A 21,372-nucleotide genomic window follows, 5' to 3' on the forward strand; every position below is an offset into this window, starting at 1 on the left:
TTTTTTTTTTTTTTTTTGTTGGTGAGTGCAGAGAAGTTGCCAATAGGGAAGGGGAAGAATGTGGTGGATGTTGGGTGTGGGATTGGAGGGAGCTCCAGGTATCTGGCTAGCAAATATGGAGCAAATTGCAAAGGGATTACTCTGAGTCCTGTGCAGGCTCAAAGGGCCAATGCTCTTGCTGCTGCCCAAGGCCTGGCCAATAAGGTATGCTTATGTGTCTTTATTGAGAGCGTATTCAGCGCACCCGTGTGCGCCGCGCACCCGTTCATCTTCGCCGTCCATTTGATGCAGACTTTTGACTTTTTCAAAATGAATGGCAGAGATGGACGGGGGCGCGGCGCACCCGGGTGCACTGTATAATTTTCGGTCTTGGGTTTGTATGGGACCAACTTCGTTCAGTTTAGTCTATAACTCTTTTACACGTATCATTACCCCCATGGCCCCATTACATTTTCCAGTGTGAAGTGTAAACTTTTGGGCGTTCTAAACTGTTCAGTGGGAGGTGTTAAATTGACTCATTATGCTAGCCATGGTTCGTTAAATTAGAGCACACTGTAAAATAAGTGATCAAGAACTTTTCGAGTTTTAAGAACTATAAACTTTTGGATATGTTTTTTGCTTTGGTTTAGTAGGTAGATCTATAAGTTTCATGATTCATTAAGTGTTTCTTAAGCTAGCTTTCATCCGTCTAAAAATAGTTTTTTTGTTTTTCATTCTTATTCACATATGAATGATTATGCAATGATGTGGATTTCCCTCCCGGCATTTCAAAAACTATTAATCGGAGATCTTCATGTAGATAAGTTTATCTATAATGTCATACGTATCAAAGTTAGCCTACCGTATCTATGGATGACTTATTTAACAGAGATAAAAATCTACACATGTAATTGTGAAAAAAGAAAAGGAAAAAAAAAAAAAATAACATGTCTCACTTGTTGAATCTGATCTCTATAGTTAGTGTTCTTTGGATAAGTACGTAGTTATACTGCTTTATATGTTTATGTAACAAACTGAAGGGTGTACCAGGCATCATTTCAAGTTGCTGATGCTCTTGCACAACCATTTCCTGATGGCCAATTTGATCTGGTTTGGTCCATGGAGAGTGGGGAACACATGCCTGACAAAGCAAAGGTATTTTTCTTGTACAAAATTCACTTTTCTCTCCTTATAGTCCGGTTGTGATAATTGCGGTATCACTTGAAACTTGCTCATTTTTTGTTCATTCTTTTCGTCTCTTCTCAAACCTGCAGTTTGTTGATGAGCTGGTTCGAGTTGCTGCCCCTGGAGCAACGATAATACTTGTTACATGGTGCCACAGGGATCTTGGTCCATCTGAACAGTCCTTGAAGCCAGATGAGAAGAAGCTCTTGGACAAGATATGCAATGCTTTCTATCTTCCAGCTTGGTGTTCTACTGCTGACTACCTCAAGCTACTCGAGTCCTACTCACTCGAGGTAATCACTTGGCAGCACTTAAATTCCCGTAGAATCATGTCACTTGGGAGTTGTGAATGAACCCCATCTTTTTAAGGGTCAACAACTTGGTGTTACTACTTCGACCTGCATTTAAAATTGAATCTTCTTGATTATTTGCAGGATATCAAGGCTGAGGACTGGTCTCCATATGTTGCCCCATTTTGGCCGGCAGTGATTCGCTCAGCATTGACATTTAAGGGTTTCTTTTCTCTGTTGCGCACAGGTAAACTTGGCACTACTTTCTAGCATGTTCTTTTATGACCCCTTGAGGTTCCGTTTTGTTGATCAAACAGGTTTTTATTTGCTCAATATCTGTGCTGGATTTGGCAAATCAAACTGTCAATACCACATTTCTCTTTTCTACGAAAAGATGTGCACGTTACATTTCTTACTTCATCATATAAATTCAATGGCCGTGGTTAGACACTATGGCTGCACGTTTATGTCTCTAGCTACAGTTGAATTTTGAGCATTCAGTCAATCAACTTTTATAATCAATTTCCCTGATTTAAACTGACCAGGAACAAAAACAATAAGAGGAGCATTGGCAATGCCACTGATGATCCAAGGATTCAAGAAGGATCTAATCAAATATTCCATTATTACATGCCGAAAACCTGAATGATGGGGCTTCTCCACAATGTAAGTGCTCTTTTCATTTGTCTACCTGAATAACAAACTGTGTATATTTCTGAGGCTACAGATCTCAGCTTTCACTCACTCCATTTATACAATTGTGTGTCTTGATTTGCATTGAGCAGGATCTAAATCAATAAGTGAAGCATGACAGTGCCATTGGTGATCCACAGACACATGAAACTTCCCGTAACCCTCAGTATGATGGGGTTTCTACTCGATGTCAGTGCAGTTTTAGTTAGTTCGTCTTCAAGTATTGGGGATGACGGGAAACAAAATAAGTAGATGCCTCTTATTCAGCCCAATAATTTATGCTCGATGCGCCTTTTCCATCGTCAGGCGACTAGTTGTAGTAATCAGTCATCACAAATTTCTGTCAGTAACTCTTGAGATTTCAGACTTTCTTTGATATTTAAACCTGATATGTAGCCTTTACGATGTTATTTTTTCGTTTAGAAAGAAAATGAATCATTTGGAAACCAAATTACTATTCTCTTGGGTATGTTTACAGACCAAAAAGTTGAATGGTTTAGACATTCCTTGCAATGTTGAATTAAAGGACAACAATCATTTGGCCGAATGGCCGCACTTAAACGAAATAGGTGTTTGGTAATGTTCCAAGTGGTAGCTGATCATTAGACCAGTAAGTGAATATGAGAGAGTCAAAATGACTATCCACGACCTAAGTGAATGACAGGAAACAAAGACCCCTGCTACTAACTATTCCCTCACACAATACATGTTTCCTGAAAGTCTAGAACATTCAATCATTCAATGAGCACTTACTGATCAATGTTTTCTGGAATGGAGCGAATTCTAGTAGATTGACTTGTATGGCAAGTTTAGAGCATCTAGGATCACATCCTTTACCACTTTGCCGAGAGAATTTACATATGCGAGTTTCATGTTACAATATCTAAATCCTTTATATGGATATTATATCTATCTTTATTTTTGATAAAGAGGGGAAAATATTCAAATGGTAAAAATTAACAACATCACACTGTGGGCACCAACACCATGAGCTTCTTTCCCACATGAAGAAACAAAACCATGAGCGTTTTGCTTTTTTGGTCAAACCATGAGCTTTGGCAAATTGTTTTGTTCAAGTAATCAGTAATACATAATAGCATCAAACAAATTAAAGGTTAAGAATAGAAAAATTGAAATCTGGTCACGGATGTTGAATCTTTTTTTTTTGATAAATTGTCTTAAATAAAATTACCGAAAAATAAACCAACCAACCAACCGGTTCAATAATTTACACAAACGATGATCAATGAATTTTTCTATGTTGGGTCAAAGTAATTTAGATGAAGAAACATGTAACTGGCTTTGGTCCACCGATAAATTTTTTCTGAACAATTTATCTAGGTCTTTAAATTAACATTTTCGAGTAGATTCACTACACTGCTGATTTTCACGAGCACTCTTGATCTATATATTACTAAATACAAAGACATCATATGCAGAATCTTTAGTACAAAGACTTCAAAGACATCATATGTACAAAGACTTCTACACATATAATGGACAAAAAATAGAATCTTTAGTACGCGGTGTGTAGTTAACATAATATATGGTTGCGTCGTATTATGTAGTTAACATAATACATAGTTCTGTCGTAAGCTTACACGACGCAACCATGTATATTAGTATATAAGAATTTTAGTGAATTATGCATCTGCGATATTACAATATTTAGAAAAAAAAAAAAAAAATGAAGTGGGGATTCACTGTTTACTATTACGCGGTAATCTAGCCCACCGACTGATGCGGTCAACTAAGTTAGATTTTGGAAATCAATAATTAGAAGGCAATGGCTGGACCCTCATCCCAGTTTCACCCTATAAATCATAAATCTCAGTCCACAAATTTCGTTGCCCGCTCAATTCTCGCTTCTTCGCTCAATTCTCTCCCTCCTCGCAGCCATTCAATTCTCTCCATTCTTCCTCTTATTCTCCTCCAACATTCAACCAGGACAATGCTCAGCGCCTGATCCAGTCTTTAGGTACTTCATTCTCTCTCTTGGAAATCTTTGACGCAGATTTAGTATCTGTTTCTGGGTTTTGTGCATTTTGTATGAAACCATAATTGGGCTATGCTGATTGATTGCCTTGAATTCTTGCCTAGTTTGTGTTGAATCTGCATTTTACTTTGTTTTGGGTTATTGATTCTAGTAGAAAATGATAGACTTGAGTCCTGGATCTTTGTTGATTCAGACCCAGAAACTAAAACCATATTACAGTTATTGCCTGAGATCCATAAATGTTGGAAAACAAACATGCACATTGGTGTTGTGGTTGGATTCTGGTGTGTAATCTAGACTCGTTAAGATTGAAAAATCTGGAGGAGGTCTTTGTTAATGCTTTGTGAAAGGTATAGTATTAGCTTCTACTTTATGCTATGTTAGAATCTAGTTTTCTTCACTGAAAAGCAAAGTGGTTAAAATCGATTGGATTTCGATTCAGATCTGTGACAAATTGATTAGTATCTTCACTAATTAAGCCCTCAGTCGATCTATTGTCTGGTTTGGGAATGATGTAATAGACTGTCTTATTCCATATGAACAGAAAGTTTTTCATTGCTTGTTCTGTACTTGATTGTCTGAATTGTCTTTGCATTTTTGAACAGAGTGAATTGGAGTCATCATTAGCTAAGATAAGATGAGTAGTGAAGGGAAGGTTCATCCAGTGGCTTCCAATGGAGATTTGACCAAAAAGCCCTTCAAGATCTTTGTGGGTTATGATCCACGTGAAGATCTCGCATATGAGGTCTGCCGCCACTCAATATTGAAGCGATCTTCAATCCCTGTTGAGATTGTACCAATCAAACAATCGGAGCTGAGGAAGAACGGCCTCTACTGGCGCGAAAGAGGGCAGTTTGAGAGCACCGAGTTTTCTTTCACTCGGTTCTTGACTCCACATTTGTCCAACTATGATGGCTGGGCAATGTTTGTGGATTGTGATTTTCTTTACCTCGCTGACATTAAGGAACTCACAGATTTGATTGATGATAAGTATGCTATAATGTGTGTCCAACATGATTATACTCCAAAGGAGACGACAAAGATGGATGGGGCGGTGCAAACTGTGTACCCGAGGAAGAACTGGTCTTCCATGGTCCTGTATAACTCTGGCCATCCCAAGAACAAGGTCCTGACACCCGAGGTTGTGAATAAGGAAACAGGTGCTTTTCTTCATAGGTTTCAGTGGCTTGAGGATGATGATATCGGATCGATCCCATTTGTTTGGAACTTTCTTGAAGGACATAACCAGGTTGTGGAAAATGATCCCTCAACTTTCCCCAAGTCGATTCACTATACTCGTGGAGGACCATGGTTTGAGGCCTGGAAGCATTGTGAGTTTGCAGACTTATGGTTGAAGGAGATGGAGGAGTACAACCAGGAAGCACAGAAGAAAGGTGAAAAGTAGAACGAATAGTTTGCTCCACTGCATTTTAAGTTTGATATTCATTATTGTATTGAAGTTCAATTTATCCTGTTATATTCTTTCTGTCCACTTTGTTAATGAATCCTAGAGAGTTAGGATGATTTTATTACTAGATTTAAACTAAAATTCCTTGTATGTCGACCTTATGGATTACTAAAGTTCTGAACAGATATTTGTATAATGTGCAATCATATAATGATGATAGATGAGTATGATCCTTTCTTATGCTTGCGAAATTCGATTTGACTGCCACTTTTGAATGATTTATGATCCTGGTCTGCCATTTCTATCTGGCATGTAGCTGTTAACAAATTTTGGTTGTAAAGGTGGGTTTGCCCTTCAAGCAAAGATCTGGCCGCTTGGCCTCTCCTTTTCATGTGAACCTTTTGCTCTGTTATGCTTCTTTTTCTCGGGCACTTACCATTGAATCTAATCCAATGTGATGAAATCAAGGGTGTTTTTATTCGAAATTGTGAATCCGAAATTGGATTGTTCTGGCAACTTCTTTGGTTTTGCGAAGAGTTTTGCTGAAAAATCGAATCCAGATTCTTGCCTACTGGTTAGGAGATTAGGCTGTAAGGAATAACCGAAACTTGGAAGCTTGACGAACATGAATGGCACAACCTCAGCTTCACGTAGCAGCATCAGCATTCCTCTAACTTGGTTTGGTTGACGATTTTTATAGGACATAAATTTTAGCACATTCAAAAGTATCACCTAGTTTCACTTTCTCTAATTACAAAAGAGGGATGTGAGCCGTGAAAGCCGTCGGATTCTCAAGACGGGAACAACAAAATTTAAAATTTATTTATTTTATTGATCCCTGCCACGTGGCACCCAACAGCCTTTGCCTCGGTCCGCGTCCAGTATAAAAACGCCAGTCCCACAACTAGTGCGCTTCAGATCAACGAAGGAAACCGAAAACCCAAACAAAATTTCGGAAAAACCCTAGCGCTCTGCCATGGCCAGCAAGATGAGGTTTTGGGGTAATCGCTTCTCTCTCTCTCTCTATCTCTTCGATCGTAGCATTGTTAGGGCTTCGTTTTCTCTATTTTCGACCTCTGCCGTTTGAAAATTTGTCTTTTGAATTCCTAGAAATCAACGAAGATGTTTAGGACTAGTCTGATTTGCTGCATTTCGAAATCCTCATAAAAATGAGCGATTCAGCTTCGTTCCGTATGGAGATGTTTTAGTTTTTTTTTTTTTCCAAGTAGAATAAGCGACTGATACTATACGCACTATCTGGAATTGGTAGCGGTTAGGTTCATTTCTACTGCCGAGTGTAAGAATTTTTGTTTTTAGAGGCTGCGGAAGTATTCCTCGCTTGTTTTTTCAGTTATTAAATTGAATTTGCTTGTGTTTTGTTTGTCATGGATTGTGTCTTCTGCGTAATATTCACGGTCTAAATCTGCAATTTTTGTTGATTTGGTTTTAAAACTGAGTTTCGGAGTCACAATAATGCTTTATTTGCTCAATGTACCTTGCAACTTGTGATGCACGTTTATGCTGATGTTTGTACATCTCTGTAATGGAAATAAGGTGATAGATATGTTAAGTTCAGAGCAGTGCATTTGTGCTAATGACGTAGGCTTTTGTTCTCTATTTTGAAGTATCAAGTACGTGTTCTATAATTGCTTTGTGTATTCTCAGGTCATTGCGTTTCAGCGACTCACGTTGCATTTCTAGTACTCTTTGCATCAAAGAATTGCTCGATTTAGTGTTGATTCTTAATTGCACTCTTGCTGGTCATGGATTGAGTATTTTGTTAAGAAGAACATTGGCTTCTCTTTGTGCTTTCTACATGTTCAACCTGTTCTGTTATCTTCAGATTCTGCAATTATTGGGTTTTCTCAACTATTGTGTTATGTAATGACCAGGTGTTGAGGTAAAGAGTGGAGAGTCTGTTGTTGTTGAACCTGGTACTACCTTAGTCCATCTTTCACAGGTAATCAGTTCTTTAATTTTTTGTTTGTTTGTTTTTGTTATTGTTTTTGGTTTCGTGTTGCCTTTTTTTGTAGTTGTACCATATTTGTAAGATGTACATTTTTAATGCAGGCCTGTCTGGGTGAGGTCAAGAAAGGAAAGGGAAGTGATTCTATTTCACTCTTTGTGAAAATCGGTGATCAGAAGCTTGTTATTGGACATCTTTATGCTGAAAAAATACCTCAGTTATATTTTGATCTTGTGTTTGATAAAAAGTTTGTGCTATCTCATGATGGGAAAAGTGGGAGTGTCCACATCCATGGATATATTGCTAATACAGGATATCCTTTTTTTTAAACGCTTTTCTTGTTTGAAGCTATCCTACATATTTGGAATTGATACTTGCTTTGATTATTGTGTTGGTATTAATTTTTGGTCTCCTTGACAACATTCTCTTTTGTCTTCACGACTTTCGTTACTGGTGAGTCACTGTTCCAGTGCTTGGTTCGAGTTTACTTCTAATAACATAATTCTTATGTGCTTGATTTTGTTCTTGCTTGGTAAACATATACTTTCTCAGTATTAATTATTATCTAAGTTGATTAAAAAATTTGTGTCTGATTTGTAACATGATTATCAGCTGAACCAAAGGTGAGTCTTGAGGAAGCTAAGAATGAAATTAAATCCGATCATAAGGATTCTAGTAGTGATGATGATGATGATGATGATGATGATGAAGAGTTTGATCAGGTATTCTCATTATTTAAATGTCTGAATATTTGAATATTTTTAGGAAGTTTTTTACACTAGGTGATTATCTAGGGTTACTGTATCTACAGTGGTCGACTGTTTGTCTTACTGTTTTAACTTTTCCAACCGTACTTGCTCATTCCCCAATTTGTATCTGCGTTTGGACTTCTGCTCTGGTTTGTGCATGGGATATCATCGTACTAGTATGGAAATGTTTTGGTTGTCTTTCATGTAGGTGTATTTTTGTCTAATAGACAAAAAGATGGTATATATAGGTTCTGGTCGTCTGATTCATGTGTATTTGTTAACAGAACTGTCTGGTACATAAATACACATAGCAATGTCCTTGTCCTTTTAAATCTTTGTAGTGATCCGTCCATTTAATATCTTTTTCTTTTTATTGATCAACTTGCCATTTTGAACTGATGCCTATATTTATCTGCACTTGTTATTATGAACTCTTTTATTAAATTATGATGATGCGCTTCAGCGTAAGATTATGTGAAGAGAAGAGCAACTATCAATAAAACCTGCATGCTGGTTTATTGTACATTCCCAGGTCAAGAGTGTGGAAGATGGCAGTGAAGATGATGATCAAAGTAGTGATGATGATGATGATAGTGAAGAAGAGCATGAAGAGACTCCAAATAAGGTAAAATACTCCTATTCATCAACACCCTTGCTTTTTTGCTCCCAACCTGTTTATGTTGTATATCATCAAGCTAATTAGTATTGCCAAAGTAAGTTCACTGCTTTTAAGTCTGATTACTTGACAATGAATTTGTTCAAGGTCGAGGGGAGCAACAAGCGTGCTGCTGAGAGTAGTAAAACACCTGTTCAAAAGAAGGCAAAGTTTGTTACTCCCGAGAAAACTGGTGAGTGTGTGCTCTTTTTTATTATCATCTTATTGTTTCAGCTTTAATTGTATGGATCTGAGGTGATATAAGCTGTCTATAGCAATTAGTTGACAATACAAACTAAGGAACAGTAATCACCACAAGCAACCAACTATTTAAAAGGTGTATGAAGTCTAAATGAAGATGTTGTGACTGGTTACTTGTTGATGCAGGTGGCAAGAAAGGAGCTGTCCACACAGCAACTCCTTACCCTTCAAAACAGGCTGTGAAGAAACCTGCAAATTCTGACCAGACAAAGCAGCAGAGTTCAAACTCTAGTGGCATTGGTGCATTCCGTTGCAACCCCTGCAACAGGTATGTCTTGTTTTTTGCATTTCAGTTCTGGCTAATTGCTATTTCAAGTGAATGATGTAGATTGTAATATCGTGTATCATTCTTCTTGCAGGTCGTTTAACTCAGATGGTGCACTGCAAAGTCATACAAAGGCAAAGCATGGAGCTGCAAAGTAAAAGGTGTAGCAGAGTCAACCATGATGGTGTTTTGTGATTGATTACAGGAAGGAACAAGTTAGGTCGAGTACATATGAAGGGAGAGGAGGGCATAACTACTTATGTTGTTAATAACTCATTTTGGTCCTATCAACTTTGGATTGGAATCTATTGCATATCCAGGACACATTTTCGTGTTTCACATTGAGGCTATTCTATGGTTCATGATATGTTCCCGAATTCCCTCTGCATTTTTCTGTTCCTTTTCGGTGGTTAGGGATCAGTTACCTAGGGAGACCTTGTTTATTGCTTGAACATGATGACTAGCTCAAAGCAGTGACGTTCTTAAGAAAACTAGTTAATCAAGTTGAATGGCTTTGGAGTTTACAACATCTCATCTACAATTTAACAGTTTCACTATATTAGGAGCTAAGTTCTATCATCCATAATTCACTGAGCAAATTCTATCATCCTTTCGGGTTGTGGGACTCACTGTCATACACGTACTGACTGACATGCTTTCGGGTCAAGGAAACGATATGGTGGTGATAAACTGATAATAATCGAGCTGTCATTGAAAAAAGTAGATGAGGGATTGTTTTTGTTGTGTGCTAGCTTTGTGTCCCCTTTTACTCATTTTTACTTGCATCTTCATTGTTTGCAAAGGTACAGCATTCTTTTCTGTTTCTCTTGTTTGTGATCTGGACATGATTGTGGGACAAGATGATGGCCAGGTAGTCTTTATGAGGTTACCCACGTAATTTCAAAGAAATCTTTAAGTTGTAGAAGAAACCTTCAGTTGTGTAGAATCGATCATCTTCTCGTGATTCCCGTTGTAGTGAAATCTGATGAGAAAAACGCACTAACACATGGGTCTGTGAGATGTATGTTCGGAGCATCTAGAATTGGGTTGGAGTTGTAAAGCAAATGGATGCTACCATGGAAGCTGTGTTTCATGACTATGAAATTCTTGGTTGTACTGGTGCCACATAGTTCTGTGAGACTGTGAATAGCCAGGACTGGTTCAAGCATCGGATTTGGCTTCAATTATTTTGCTCGTTTAGATATTCCTAATTTTGAGCCTTGTCCAGCAGGTGAGGCACTAATTCCATCTATTATTGACAAAACGTGGGATGATTGCAACCCAACAACTTCTCATCCCTGATTCCCTGTTTCATTCCCTTGTCCAGCATCCAATAAGCACTGCATCTTCCTTTAATGAAAGAATGTCCGGTTCGCCGAAACAAACACCAAAAAAGTTGCTGTCAAGATGATTACCTAGCTACCACTGGCTTTATTTAACCCCTGGACTTTCTGACAGGCTAATAATAGTCCAGTGCAGTCCCCTGTGTGGACTGTGTGAGACTGTGAGTATTTCAAGTTGTTGATGGAGCTCACTGAAGGTGATCTTTCTGTTGTATAATGTTTCTATTTCGTGGTGTGTGGTATTCTTCATTTCTTCTCAAAAGCAATCAACCTTTGAAGTTCTTCAATTTTAGCCACCTCAGTCCTTCCAAAGAAAATAAATTGTTCTTCAAATCAGATATATATTCTTATTTAATCAGATATATATATATATATATATATATATTCTTATTTGATCTTACGAATCACGAGTCTTCTAGTTTGATAAAATTCTGTCAATATCCAAATCAAGAGGTTTTCCAGTATCAACCCATCAAACATTTTCTCACTTTGATGAGTTTCGTCAAGAAAGATGTTAAATTTCCAGAGCCAGATATTCGCCTACTGGTAAGGAGATTAGGAAGCTTGGCAGAACATGAAAGGCATGACTTCAGCTTCACGTAGCAGCGTTAGTATCCTACTTTTGGATTGATGATTTTGGGACATAATTTTTAGCACATTCAAAAGAGATGTTAGCATACACAAAGATGTAAGATGTGTAATACAAGTAGGTTGTAGATGTAGAGATGGATGTCCAGAACCGAAAGGATGCCGGTCTTGGTGATGCCTCCATATTTCCAATGTCCTAATTCTGATGCTTATATTGTGAAAAGCTTTTTCAAAAGAGATTTAGAATTTCTTAATGCACCAGTCAAATAACACCCTTACCTTATTTGCCAAAATAACACCAACCCTTGCCAACTACCAACCCGACCAGAAGCTAGGCACACAGTTTTCACAGGAATCCAAGAGTTGGCAAGGTAAAACCCTTAGTTATGCCATACACCTACTTCCTAAAGAAAACTCCGAGGCAGGAACAAGAGGTAAATATCACAAAAATGGGCAACGCAGCAATAAATATAATTCACGCTAAAAATTCTAATGTAATTCAAAGACAATAAGACATTCCGATGACAATTCATAATTCTAGTAAACACATTAATGGTTCTTACTTCCCATACAGTTGGATCGGTTCTGTAATAATAACTCACCATTGCAGACAGCAGTACCACGATCCAGCAATTTCATTAATGCCTCTAAAACCATCACATAATAACTAGACATTAGTCCTTGCACAACAACACCCCACTTGTATACAAGTCCAAAGGGTAAGCTGTGTGAAATAACTGAGGCTCGATTTTGCATCTACCGTGCTACTGCTGCTGCTGCTGAGGATCGTAGTACTGATCATTATTATTATCACCATTCCATTCCTCATCATTATTGTTGCTGTTATTATTATTGTTATCATGCTTATCTCCAGAATCAACCTGCTCCTTTTCCCGGTTCCATTGCTCAATCTTAGCCCTTCTTTCAGCACTGCTTTCCCTGGCTGCAGGACTCCTATTCCTTCTACCCACAGGGCTTCTACTTCTTCCTCTACGTCCACCAGGACTACGGCTTCTAGGCCTCCTGTTTTTATCATTGAAACGATCTCTCTCATCATCTCCTCTTCTGCCAAAACCCCGACCTCCATGTGGACGCTCCTGATAACCACCGCGCGGATGCTTTTGAGGACTATGGCTTCTGCTGCGACTGCGGCTCCGCCTTCGCCTGTTTCTTCCGAATAATCGCCTCCTCAATTCCCTGAATTCAACATAAAAGATCATGAAGTAACAAGTCATCAATAATATTGTTCTGGCTTAATAAAGAGAGAAGGAGTTGGTCACCTGCTAATCTTCTTCAAATGCATGAAATTGCAATAGCCACCTCGATTGCATACATTTTCTTCATACTGCCTACATGTAGCTTCACGGAAGTCGGTCACCGGTGAAAAGTCAACAATGATGGGGCGACCTAGTATGGTTAACATTTATCATAGGCTGCAATGTTAGTAGGCACCACGATACCAGTAATTTTTACTGCAATTATTGCTGCAACAATTATTTGGAAGAAACAAAGCAACATGTTGAAGGATATAGCGGATGGTGAGGATAACATTACATTCTACAACCGAAACAATACTACAGGTATATTTCATGCAGTAACACTTATCCACCCGTCTATTTAATATCTAGTCGAAATCAAACTCAACCTACTAATCAAACCCTATTGCCTTCAATGTTAGTGGCTGTAACAAACAACAGTTTTACAATTCCCAGAATTAGAGCTGTTCACTTGTTTACTGGTCAAAATCATGTAAGGCCACCTTGCATCTACCTATATATACCCAGAAGTCTACCAAACTCGCTTCGGGGAATCTCAGAAATGGAGCCTCCTGCAAAACATAATCTTTAGAAGATGGGAAAGCCTGGCAAAGTTTGAACCCAGACCTCATGGGAGCAAACCAAGGGCCTGGCCCTGCAACTACCTTACAGATCTAGATTACATCTCATGCTCTAACCAACTACACAGAACATCAACTGTTTTATTAGTAACTACAATTTCTGAACCTTTATTCTCTTCTCTAGCCTGCTAGTGCTGTGTTAAGTTTGGTTAAATATGGCCAATGGCAACACTCAAAAATTAACATAAAATAAAATAATGTTTACTTAAGAGCTTGACACAAGTGCACACACGGACTGGTCTCTTACTCTCTTTAATATTTAGATTCGGACAACCATACCAGCAAAGAACAAAGCTGCACAGAATTATATATAAGCTGGGATCATAAAGATAAAGAAAGGACAACTGATCTACAGAAAACTAAACAAATGTAGTTCATGCAATTGTGATCCAATTGAGCAAAACTGCCTGTAGTTTGACACTCTCAATCTCAGGTTTCACAAGGAATAATGAACAAAATTAATGCCAAGTCATAGAGTTATGACAATATAAATGGTTAGAACTTTGGCCACAATATTTGGTCAACATTTATCATTACAACTTAAAGATTGATACATCTTACCAAAAATCTTTAGGTGTGAAAATTAAAAGCACCGAGTATCCAACATCTCATCACAATAATCAGTCAAAAGAATGTCATCAACAAGAGTTATCCATATATAATCCATTATCCCGTGCCTTGGATAAGAGTGATAAAAATATCATTGATACATTTAGTATCAGCTAACCATAGTTCCTCTGGAAAATGGATTCTTGTAGAAGATTGAGGGCCTGTAAGAAAACCCTGTCCTTGTTTCCGCTCAGAATCACACAAGCCAGATAGATAACAGGAGTTCTTTAAACGGGATTCTTATTTAATATTATGGGTATGTAAGAAAAAAATGAGCCCCCATTTTCGGTTTTATGCAAAATCTTTAAACCCCTAAAGGCCAGCTCAGATTGAGGGAAAAATTCTTAAGAGGCTCAAAATCGGGGAAAATAGAACAGCAGATGAAGAGATTTGCAAGCAATCAAAACAACCAAGTGAAGTTCAATTCATAAGCATTCAGTTACAAAATTTCAGGCAGTATTGTTTTAAACATCATACACTGTACACTGTATCAACATCCTAAAAGTCACTACTACTAACAGATTACAGCAACCGCAATAAGGGCACCATTCTATAATTTCTATCATATTCCTAAATTCGATGTGCATCTGCATAGTTAACAATGTCAATAATGCAACAGAAAATTAACCTGCATAGAACCTCCCAGTGAGATTCTGAAGCGCAGCGGCAGCGTGCTCCTCCTCCCTGAACTGAACATACACATTTCCTACCTACTCACACAAACGCACAAACAACATCCAATCAGTCCAAACACCAAGCAAAATCACATCCACAACAAAACCCTAATTTCGGTCCCAAATAAAAATCGAAAAAAATAATAACCATAGTGGTCAGCCAAATTGTCACAGATATTCAAGCTCTCGATCTGCCCATACTTGCTCAGCTCCTCAAACAGATCCTCATAGAAATCCTGCACTCCAAAAACAACAAATACAAAAAAAAAATTAGAGGAAAGAAATTTAGGGCAAAATGAAAGGAGGAGAGAGAGAGGGACCTCGAAGTTGTCTTGGATCTTGCGAGGGTCGAGGGCCTGGCCCTGAGGGTCGACGCCGGGGTTGGTGAGCATATCGGGGCGCTGGTACATGTTGGAGAGGAGGAGAGTTGGGCTGATGCTGGGCTTGGTGTGAAGGCGAGAGCAGCGGTCGCCGTGACGGCACGCGCCGATCTTGAAGTAGAAGGGGCAGTTCACCCTGTCCTTCTCTGTGCCGAAGATCGATGCCAAGTGCTCCGCCATGTCTCACAATGGTGACGATGCTGCGCTCTCTCTCTCTCTCTCTCTCTCTGTTTTTGATCTCTTTTAGGGTTTTTAGTTTTTTTAAAACTGCGGTTGTGTATTGGGTTTGTGGGGGAGAAGTAGGGGATTTGGAGACTGGTGAACAAGAAGCTGGTTTGCCCGAGAGGTTAAGGGGGTAGACTTAAGATCTACTGTACATAAGTACGCATGGGTTCGAACCCCATAGCCAGCATTTTTTTTATTTTTTTCTGTTTGCTATACTATGTTTACCATTTATAGCAAACTTGGTCTAATCACCTATAGCAAACTTGGTCTAATTACCTATCAATATATGCTTTCAGTTTATTGACCAAAATATAATTCATGAAAAAACCATTATATATTTTATGTAAAGAAAACATTATATCGTTAGTTGATGAGTTTTGTTTTGTAAATGGAGTGTGATACTCTTCTTATTAGATAGATATATATGGTTATTGATTTAGTTTTTTTTTTTTTTAAGCATTGATTTAGGTTTAGTTTGGTATTGAGTTGTTGGGAATAAAATCACTTATAATCACTATTTTGAATAAATTTCATGTTTTGTAAAATCTTAAAAGGTATTTATCGAAAAAAATTTAATTTAAATAACCACGATTTTAAAAAACAGGTTAAAAGTTGGTTTTTTTAAACCGAGTTTTAAAAAAAAAATTGAGTATCTCATAGCAATACCAAATTAAGCCAATTCGTTTAATCACGTCACTTTCAACTATGTCATTCCTCATTCATTCATGAGTCATGATTCATGAAGCCAATATGCAATCTTAGGCAAATCTTATTGGAAGAATTGTTTTTAATTTACTCAGTTTCACTTTCTCTTCTTCCTTTGCTTGTTTTGATGCTATGCTGTTCAAGATATTCTCTACAACGTTCTCTAAAACCAACATATATCGATAGTTTACATCAACAACATTATATATCATGTGACAAAACCATGTTATCCCAAACCGCCAAGTGGAAGTCTCACAACAAATGGCCCAAAAGTTCCTTTCTTTGAAGTAAATATACAAGTATATTTACGTTGAGGGCACTTGTTTTTAAATTTTAATGTAAGAAGCCTTATGCTTGATGAATCACCTGATAAAACCCCAGCTGCCCAGGCATATGATACCATTATGTCCATCCTATTCTGTTAGACCTTTAATGACCCTAAACGGGATTTACAATGCAAATGACTTGGAACTTATCACCAAAGAAGGCAGCCTTTATAAACTAATTCCATAGAGCGGAAAGAAAATGCACTGGGTCAAACTAGTAGTAAACATTAAAAGCAACTCTGGAAAAATCCACGCAGTCGGACTTGCTCGCAACTGTGTTAAGTACAGCAGTGTTCAAGCTCTAAAAACAAAACTTCCGCTGAAAATTATTGGAAAAAGGGATTCAAGTTTCCATATAACTAAGCCATTCTACATGTAAAACTTATTCACCACGCCGATTTCTGAAATCCCGCTCAGGAACTTATGCACTTCATGTTCTAGTAGGGTTCGACTGGGGTGCGGAACTTTGCTCCGGCATAGACTGCTGCTGAACCGAGCTCCTCCTCAATACGCAAGAGCTGCATACGGAGATACATAAAATGTTCAAAATAAAGCAAATGACAAGTCTCCGAAAGTTATTAAGAAAAATTGAAAACTAAAAGAAACAAAGGAAAAACTGATGTTAGTCCCGAACCTGGTTATACTTGGCCAGACGCTCTGACCTGCAGGGAGCTCCAGTCTTGATTTGACCCTGATCAAGCAGAAAAAAAGATTTCATGAGAAAAATGAAAGGGAGGTTTGATTAACTGCAGATGCTTGAGATTAGATCAAATGAATACCGTGGCCAAACCAACAGAAAGATCAGCAATGAAAGTGTCCTCAGTTTCTCCACTGCAGTAAAGAAAGGTAAATTACATAAGCTACTAGAACCCACTTGAAAAAGGGTGGAGAAAATTGTTATGCAACTACAATTCAATTTTCCCAAAAAAAAAACTACAAAGGGTGGAGAAAATTGTTATGCAATTACAATTCAATTTTCCCAAAAAAAACTACAATTCAATTTCAAGTGTTTCAACTTCCAAACCTTCTGTGGCTGGCCATAACACCCCACCCAGCTTTCTTGGACATTCTTACAGCCTCGATACTCTCAGTTACAGACCCAATTTGATTCACCTGTACCACAAACAAATTTAAGAAACATGTTCATAATGGTCACCAAACCATAACTATGGAACCATTAAATAGTGAGAATCACATTTTACCTTCAGAAGAAGAGCATTGCAACTTTTCTCCTTGATTGCCTTCTCAACCCTCTGAAAAAATGAATAGAAAGATGTCAATGTAATTGAAGAAATGTCGTAACAGGTATACCCATTAAGTTAACTGCTACATCTGAAGACTTTGCTATTATTTTGAAAAAAGAGAACTCGAAGAAAACCATAACATTGTAAGAGGACCAACAAAAAGAATTGACTATCTCTACGGACCTTTGGGTTGGTGACCAAAAGATCATCTCCGACAATTTGCACTTGCTCTCCACATTCAGTTGTCATCTTGGAGTAGTGCTCCCAATCATCTTGGTCAAAGGGATCTTCAATTGAGACAATAGGGTACTCGGCCACAAATGACTTGTAGAGATCCTTGAGAGCAGTTCCGGAAATCTTCTGGGAACCATCATTTTTCTGTATGTAACAAAATAAAACAACAATATAAAAAAATTCAGCATAAACACTGTGCAGGTTGAATAAACATCACTAGTTAGATGTTGAAAGGAGGGCAGGCATTGTATATAAACTAGGAATTAAAATCTCCAGCAAAACATTGCTAGATATGTCAAGCTTATTTAACTCTGGCAATTAGATGTTTTGCACCATAACTCGTTTCCTACAATTTGGTATTCCCATTTCATGTTCATAACCTGAAACTAAGCATTGAAGAGTCTAGCTCCACAACCTCAGTCTAGTCTCTAGTTCTCATTTGATATACATGTCATCTAGTTCAGTCAATAAATACAATCGCAAACATAACAGACAACATACCTCTTCCTTGAAGTTCAGATCATAAGTTTTATCAGTTCCATAAAACTCAGATGCAGCAACATCCATTCCAATGACAACCTACAAGAAGGATAATAATTTTGTTCATTACCTTTGAAACGTAATCAAATTTCTTCACAACAAAATTTTAGAAGTTAAGAACTTACCTTTCCAGTGTATCCAGCCTTCTCAATGGCAGTCTTAAGCAATTCAAGACCTTCCTTGTTCTCCTGAAATGACATAAATAAGACGCCTTCAGTACAAAATGATAAGAAAAAAATTAAAAGATTAAAACAGGAAACTTCAATTCAATGATTAACTTCCAATTATAGTAAGGCTAACCTGAATGTTGGGAGCAAATCCACCTTCATCACCAACGTTAGTTGCATCCTGTCCGTACTTCTTCTTGATCACAGACTACAAAAACACAAGACAGCAAGTTCAGGGAGCTATGAAAGAACATTACTGAAAAAAGTAAGACTTCTCCTTATCTACCCGTATATCCTACGCAATTCAAATCTAGCAAGAACCAGTACACCAAATAATGCATTCAGTGCTACCCATTTAACATAAATGAAACAATAGAAAACAATATGGCCATCCCAAGTCAAGAGGGCATATTTCTCGATTTTATGAAGATATAAGTGATCCGAACCATCCTCTCCCATAAAGAAAATGGACATACCTTTAGGTTGTGATATACTTCAACACCCATCTTCATGGCCTCTTTGAATGAGGAAGCTCCAACGGGAAGAATCATGAATTCCTGCACACACATATGTATTAAATACCATGTGACGACATCAAGAAGAATATTAGAGATAGGCAAATAAATTAACCAATAATACCTGCATAGCAAGTTTGTTTCCTGCATGTGATCCTCCATTGATGACATTGAAAGCAGGAACAGGCAACACCAAGTTCTTATTGCCAGCAAGATTGGCAATGTGCTGAATTGAAAAGACAGTGTCATTAACAACAAAATAAACAGCAAATATATTGGCAGTGAACAGTATTCGGTGCCTAATGGAAAGGTGTTAGCTCATGCCTACAAACTCTATGATGCATGTCGTATACGTACAGAAGTTATTCTCTGATAACAGACTAGTAAAAGAACAAACTTCTTACCTTGTACAGGGGAGTTTTCTTGACATAAGCCCCGGCTTTGCAGACTGCAAGAGACACGGCCAATATGGCATTTGCACCAAGCTGAGAACGCACAAGAAATACAGCTTAATTTGACTTGTGGATGACACATACAATAATTTGCAGATATACAACAGATTCAACAACAATTTGTAATGATTGTTGTACCTTTTGTTTGCACCAACCCCACTCGTTAACAGTTCCATCAAGCTGCTGAACCATGAAGTTATCAATGGCAGTCTGCTCAGATGGGTCCTGCAATACATGATAACAAGCATTATAAACTGCACACAGCATATTACTAAATCACATGACACCTGTGAGGAAAAATAACAAACCTTGCCGATCAAAGCAGGGCCGATGATTGAGTTGACATTGTTGACGGCCTACACATGAAAAAGAACACTCAACGAACAAGCACAACATAAAACTAAACAGCTATGGTGACAGATCACAATTAGACCAGCTCATAAAACAGAGAAGTATCAAATAGCAATTCACATGGGTGACTCACCTTTGAGACACCCTTTCCAAGGTATTCTGAGCCTCCATCACGCAACTCAAGAGCCTCGTACACACCTGCATATCAACGAAAAATAATAAGTTAAATTTGTTAACAATGTTCACTCTCTTCGATCAACTACTAAATCGAGATTACTATACAACTTTTCACTAAACTTAACTTATCAGCTTGAATAAAAAAATAAAAAAATTAGATCCCAGAATCATACCGGTAGAGGCACCACTGGGAACAGCAGCTCTAGCCAAATAACCATCTGAAAGAATAATATCGACCTGCAATAACACACACATCCAGATTTTTCAATCGCATATCCATCGATCTATTACACAACCAAATCAAAAATCATTTATAATCAAAATGATACTATATCTAGTGCATGCAGAAAGCCTCAAACAAACTACTATTAAATCTCGACGTCATCGATGAAACTCATATCTCCGATTCAAACAGAAATCAAATCCATAAAACGAACAAGAGCAAAATCTATAAACAAACAGATCGCGAGCATAGAAATCATCGCCAAAACAGATAAAGGAAATACGAACCTCGACGGTGGGGTTACCACGGCTGTCGAAGATCTGTCTAGCCTTAACACACTGGATCGTAGCCATGGATGAAGAGCTTTGTTCAGAGAAAGAGAGAATCAGAAGAAGAGACAGAGAGGAGTAGTTGAATTAGTAGCGAGAGTGAGGAGAAGGGACTCCACGTATTTGTAGAGGATGCCGGGTTAATTACAGCCGTCCGATTATTAATTAGGTTTTTTTGGGGTAAAAGTTAAGGGAAGAATAATCTTGGGGTTTAGGTGGGGTCGTAACTGACTTTCCGCACGTCGTTTTTCTTGGTTTTCTTTTTGGTGGTGTACAAACGACAGGGCGCACGGGGTTTTTGAGATTGTGTAGAAGAGAAAGTTGGATCTCATTAAGGTGGGCGTAGCCGGATCACAATGGCGGGTCAAGTCAATTGTTTGGTGAAGGTGGACCATTGCTCAAGGTGGTTTACACTTTCCTAATTTTGCTTACTTTCTTGGTCGGAGGCTCAAGGTTTTGGATTGTTGAGCAAGGAAATGTGATTGTTGTGCAGGAATGGGCATTTTTTGTTGTGCAAGAACACTAAATTGTGTTCCTTAACTTCCTTATAATGTGTTTGATTAATGGATCCGGCTCCTCTAAAGTGAGGAAGTCGTAAAATTACGTAAATTTCTTAAAATCTAGATGTTTCATGTAATCTAACCGTCTAAACAATTAACACGTCATTCTATTATTAATTTTTATGATTTTAGCTAAACACCATCAGCTCGCCATTAACTCTAAAAAGAGTTAGGGTTTTGACGTCTTTCTCTTCTGCTGCACTGCTCAATTTTCTCTTCCCATATTCCATGGAAACTTGTCCATGGTTGAAGAAAAGAAAATACTTATAATCAATTCAAGCAACTATATATGGTTTGAGTTCTAATAAAAAAGTTTTAAGCTCGCGGAATTAAACTTTAAAATCTTTAAATTTATAAACCGAATACCCCCATAACCCCATTTGCTG

The 21,372-nt window shown here is 37.9% G+C and overlaps 4 protein-coding genes and 1 non-coding gene across 5 annotated transcripts in view; 3 read left to right on the forward strand and 2 right to left on the reverse strand.

Moving 5' to 3' along the window:
- Positions 1-2,598, forward strand: part of LOC101307130 (tocopherol O-methyltransferase, chloroplastic-like) — a 4,117-nt gene extending 1,519 nt beyond the window's left edge. Inside the window, exons 2-7 of the mRNA XM_004302984.1 lie at positions 32-204; positions 1,030-1,134; positions 1,254-1,457; positions 1,599-1,701; positions 2,000-2,120; positions 2,240-2,598. Of these exons, the coding sequence (XP_004303032.1) occupies positions 32-204; positions 1,030-1,134; positions 1,254-1,457; positions 1,599-1,701; positions 2,000-2,103 (689 nt within the window). The 3' untranslated portion in view covers positions 2,104-2,120; positions 2,240-2,598. The remainder of the gene's footprint in view (positions 1-31; positions 205-1,029; positions 1,135-1,253; positions 1,458-1,598; positions 1,702-1,999; positions 2,121-2,239) is intronic.
- A 1,383-nt stretch (positions 2,599-3,981) lies between these two features.
- On the forward strand, positions 3,982-9,850 carry LOC101307412 (histone deacetylase HDT3-like). Its single transcript, XM_004302985.1, has 10 exons — positions 3,982-4,125; positions 4,749-5,537; positions 7,444-7,511; positions 7,622-7,830; positions 7,957-7,970; positions 8,130-8,239; positions 8,799-8,891; positions 9,030-9,114; positions 9,309-9,450; positions 9,542-9,850. Exons 2-10 carry the CDS (start codon positions 4,781-4,783, stop codon positions 9,603-9,605), a joined length of 1,542 nt encoding a protein of 513 aa, XP_004303033.1. The 5' UTR covers positions 3,982-4,125; positions 4,749-4,780; the 3' UTR covers positions 9,606-9,850.
- A 1,969-nt stretch (positions 9,851-11,819) lies between these two features.
- LOC101307705 (splicing factor U2af small subunit B-like) lies at positions 11,820-15,118 on the reverse strand. Its single transcript, XM_004302986.1, has 5 exons — positions 14,879-15,118; positions 14,707-14,794; positions 14,513-14,590; positions 12,659-12,785; positions 11,820-12,575 (listed from the first exon to the last, which is right to left on the reverse strand). The coding sequence occupies exons 1-5, from the start codon at positions 15,116-15,118 to the stop codon at positions 12,143-12,145; spliced, it is 966 nt and encodes a 321-aa protein (XP_004303034.1). The 3' UTR covers positions 11,820-12,142.
- A 149-nt stretch (positions 15,119-15,267) lies between these two features.
- TRNAL-UAA lies at positions 15,268-15,350 on the forward strand. Its single transcript has one exon. It is a non-coding gene; the product is annotated as a tRNA-Leu (tRNA).
- Positions 15,351-16,394: 1,044 nt separating this feature from the next.
- Positions 16,395-20,524, reverse strand: LOC101308001 (enolase-like). Its single transcript, XM_004302987.1, has 17 exons — positions 20,385-20,524; positions 20,048-20,111; positions 19,831-19,895; positions 19,655-19,702; positions 19,485-19,571; positions 19,299-19,379; positions 19,019-19,120; positions 18,856-18,936; positions 18,513-18,587; positions 18,338-18,400; positions 18,174-18,251; positions 17,622-17,816; positions 17,397-17,447; positions 17,219-17,307; positions 16,974-17,025; positions 16,829-16,885; positions 16,395-16,712 (listed from the first exon to the last, which is right to left on the reverse strand). The coding sequence occupies exons 1-17, from the start codon at positions 20,448-20,450 to the stop codon at positions 16,632-16,634; spliced, it is 1,335 nt and encodes a 444-aa protein (XP_004303035.1). The 5' UTR covers positions 20,451-20,524; the 3' UTR covers positions 16,395-16,631.
- Positions 20,525-21,372: the final 848 nt, after the last annotated feature.

This window comes from Fragaria vesca, linkage group LG6 (genome assembly GCF_000184155.1).
Source record: "Fragaria vesca subsp. vesca linkage group LG6, FraVesHawaii_1.0, whole genome shotgun sequence".
NCBI lineage: Eukaryota > Viridiplantae > Streptophyta > Magnoliopsida > Rosales > Rosaceae > Fragaria > Fragaria vesca.

What these genes read in the sequence shown, in the direction of transcription:
- LOC101307412 (XM_004302985.1), top strand. Translation starts at nt 4,781, where the DNA reads ATGAGTAGTGAAGGGAAGGTTCATCCAGTGGCTTCCAATGGAGATTTG. An exon ending in CCTTAGTCCATCTTTCACAG is followed by an intron (nt 7,512 to 7,621) that starts GTAATCAGTTCT and finishes TTTTTAATGCAG; the next exon opens with GCCTGTCTGGGTGAGGTCAA. An exon ending in ATGAAGAGACTCCAAATAAG is followed by an intron (nt 8,892 to 9,029) that starts GTAAAATACTCC and finishes AATTTGTTCAAG; the next exon opens with GTCGAGGGGAGCAACAAGCG.
- LOC101307705 (XM_004302986.1), bottom strand. Translation starts at nt 15,118, where the DNA reads ATGGCGGAGCACTTGGCATCGATCTTCGGCACAGAGAAGGACAGGGTG. An exon ending in AGATCCAAGACAACTTCGAG is followed by an intron (nt 14,795 to 14,878) that starts GTCCCTCTCTCT and finishes TTTGGAGTGCAG; the next exon opens with GATTTCTATGAGGATCTGTT. An exon ending in CAATTTGGCTGACCACTATG is followed by an intron (nt 14,591 to 14,706) that starts GTTATTATTTTT and finishes GTGAGTAGGTAG; the next exon opens with GAAATGTGTATGTTCAGTTC.
- LOC101308001 (XM_004302987.1), bottom strand. Translation starts at nt 20,450, where the DNA reads ATGGCTACGATCCAGTGTGTTAAGGCTAGACAGATCTTCGACAGCCGT. An exon ending in TCCCAGTGGTGCCTCTACCG is followed by an intron (nt 19,896 to 20,047) that starts GTATGATTCTGG and finishes GTTGATATGCAG; the next exon opens with GTGTGTACGAGGCTCTTGAG. An exon ending in GGGGTTGGTGCAAACAAAAG is followed by an intron (nt 19,380 to 19,484) that starts GTACAACAATCA and finishes GTGCGTTCTCAG; the next exon opens with CTTGGTGCAAATGCCATATT.